This window comes from Carlito syrichta, unplaced genomic scaffold (genome assembly GCF_000164805.1).
Source record: "Carlito syrichta isolate Samal-C Ts95f unplaced genomic scaffold, Tarsius_syrichta-2.0.1 Scaffold90612, whole genome shotgun sequence".
Lineage (NCBI taxonomy): Eukaryota > Metazoa > Chordata > Mammalia > Primates > Tarsiidae > Carlito > Carlito syrichta.
Genome location: NW_007034708.1, coordinates 195,551 through 198,446, shown reverse-complemented (window position 1 = coordinate 198,446; position 2,896 = coordinate 195,551). Strand labels below are relative to the sequence as shown.

Sequence of the window (2,896 nt, the reverse complement as noted above, 5' to 3'; positions counted from 1 at the left end):
TAGAGATGAGGTCTTGCTGCCCAGGTGGGTCTCGAACCCGCGGGCTCAGGCAACCCACTCACCTCAGCCTTCCAAAGGCGCGGGATTACAAGCTGAGCCACCGAGCCCAGCTGGGAAACATTCTTATGTGTCTGCAAAACTTGGCTAAAGGCCATATGTGTCCCCTGCTGCCCCATCCCCTCTGTGGGGTCTTTCATTTGCTGTTCTGTGGCCCCATGTTCGACTGAATTAATTGCACTCATGTACACAGCAAGGGTGTTACGGACCCCTTGCTCTCCTGGGCGTTCTGACATCCCCATGGGACCACTGCTCCCTGCCCAGTTCATGGGTCACATGGGCACCCTGACCTTGGCAAGGCCCACCCACTTGCCCACACCATCACTTCAACTCCATGGAGGGTCAGAACTGCTGTGCAGGTCCATCCCCCAGAAATCAGGCTTACTGTATATGGTGGACATTAAACAATGGAAGATGCATGTCTTCTCTGATGCTCTAAAATATGTCCCTACTACATACACATCTGATGACTGGCCTTGTTAGCTGGAATTACACTTAAGGTGGCAGCATGTGGTCTGTGCTTGGTTACTGAAGGGGCCTTGGGTCTTGTGTTCTAAGTCAACCCAGGGATGCTGATGTCCTCTCTGGCAGGGGGCACCTGCTGCCTCGGGGTCCTACAACTCAGGGTCACTTGGTCACAACTTATTTCAGAGAAGACAAGACTATCAAGGAGTTCCTAAATTTCCTTCCCATTGTGTTATTTAGCCCAATACATCAATGAGAAGATTGGAAACATTTGAAAGAAGATTTAAAATAAACCTACAATATAATATTACACCCTCAGCCATGAAATATTAAGATTTTCTTGGCTGTAAGCATGGTCATCCTGGCCAGATGCTGGGGGGGGTGGTGTCCACGGTTCAGAGCAGGTGCTCGGCCCAACCTCCATCAGAATCACCTGAGAGATCAAGCAATCTCCACACCACCCCCAGAAGTTCTGGTTTAATTGACCGACCTTTACTCAGATTCATCTGTTTAACCTGGTATGCCCACCACGAGTCACACAAATTTGAGAAAGTGTTCTGTAGGACTGACATCTAAATCACACCTAGAACAGTGATGCAGAAAGCACTAGTGCTCGGGAGGCCTCAGTCTCCGAGTCTCCAAGGGTCACTGCCAGACTCCCTCAGAAGAACCTTGGAAACCACACTCCAGGGCAGAACTGACCCAGCCTCTCCCTCGTCATCCTGAGTGTTGTCCTTCCAGAATTACATCTCGGGGTCTTCCTAACAAAAACCCTGTTATGGCCTTACTCTTACACCTTCCCTGAATCTGTTTGTGTGCATTTCTCTGGGTGGGGAATATCTCTGCCTGGGGCAGATAAATGGATTCCTAAAAGATCTTTCAAACCATGAGGACTGTAGAGCAAAAGAAAGCTTCTGGACGAAGGACACTCAGGATGGAAAATGACTAGCGCCATCTGTTTCATATCATCCTAGAAAGGCAGCTCTGGCTCAGATCACTGTAGCCACCATGATGTTTTTATTTCTGGAATTTGCTTACTTAAAAGCTGCCCCTTGAAAAAGTGACTCCTCTATCATTTTCAGAATTTTCTTCAGATGGATAGAGAAATCCCAGTCCTCTGGAGAAGCACTGAAACAGAAGCTGCCACACACTCGGAGGACCGGCTGTGCCTGTGCACGGTGCGGCAGGAGGGGTACCCAAGTGGACCCCACATATCAGATCAGATGCCTTTGGTACACAGCATGCTGTGGCTGTGAATCAACAGTACCATGATCAGTTTTGGCTTGTGAGTTGGGCTGTGCAGAGGTCTTTTCCAGGCAAGATCAAGGAAGTTGCGTCAGGAGCTCTGAGGAAGATATCGCCACAAAACAGAGATGCTTCAAAACACCAGAAGTAGAGGGTCTTGGCTCATGGTGTCTCATTCAAGTACATCAACCTGGCTCAACTTATTGCTAGAGAAAGTTACGCCTAAGTTACAACCGCTGCCTTTGACATCAGCAGTTGAGTTTTCCAAGAACAGAAGGCTGGTCCCCAGGGGAAGAGTCCCTGAACGTGATGTCAACATTCCTTATGGACTTATAAGCATTCAGGAATGGAAGAGAATCCAAGAGAAAAGAACAGCTGCTGCAGTCACAGGCTTGTACCCACACACCCCCCAACTCAAGTACAGTATGAATCCCAAGGGAAGTAGACTCATTTAGCAAGGAGTCTTCACATCATTTTACTCCCTTTCCTGGGGGCAGAACTGCACTTCACAAATGTAAACTGAGTCTACAACAGGTTACAGACTGAGCTGCTCCATGTCATGTAAAATGCTCAGACTAATGTCATATTCCCATCCTGTAACATGAATATTATCTACTTGCATTTAATCATTAGCCACGATCACTGGCCTTAAACATACTCTCACTCACCCATCTAAGAGGGATGTGAGCAGAGGGCACACTTCTCCAAACACGTCACTCTGAGAGTCTGCTGGACCATAAACTCTGCAGGACAAAGGAGAAATGACTCATTAACAGAAGAAGACAAGAGCTACCCTAGTCCAGAGCCTAGGGAAAACGGCATTTAGGCACTTCCCATGTAAACCCCGACATCATCAAGATCCATCAATACAAGACCAATTTGGATTATTTTTCAAGTTAACAGAGATTAAGAGAGAGTGAAGATATTGCTTCCTTGGTTACAGCAATACAGTAAGCACAGGCAAAGTTGTAAGTGCTTGTTAGGAAGGGTGGAGGGAGGGAGAAGGAGAAAGAAAGGTGGGAGGGAGGGCGGGAGGGAGGAAGGAAAGGTGAGAAGGAAGGAAGGAAAGGAGGAAGAGAGAGAGGCAGGCAGGGAGGGGAGGGAGGGCAGGTGGGAGGGAAGAAAGGAG

At 48.2% G+C, this 2,896-nt stretch overlaps 1 protein-coding gene across 1 annotated transcript in view; it reads right to left on the bottom strand.

The window, feature by feature from the left end:
• LOC103261022 (kinesin-like protein KIFC1) overlaps positions 1 to 2,896 on the bottom strand; it is a 49,934-nt gene that overhangs the window by 2,884 nt on the left and 44,154 nt on the right. Inside the window, exon 9 of the mRNA XM_008058656.2 lies at positions 2,436 to 2,510. Coding sequence (XP_008056847.2) covers positions 2,436 to 2,510 — 75 coding nt within the window. The remainder of the gene's footprint in view (positions 1 to 2,435; positions 2,511 to 2,896) is intronic.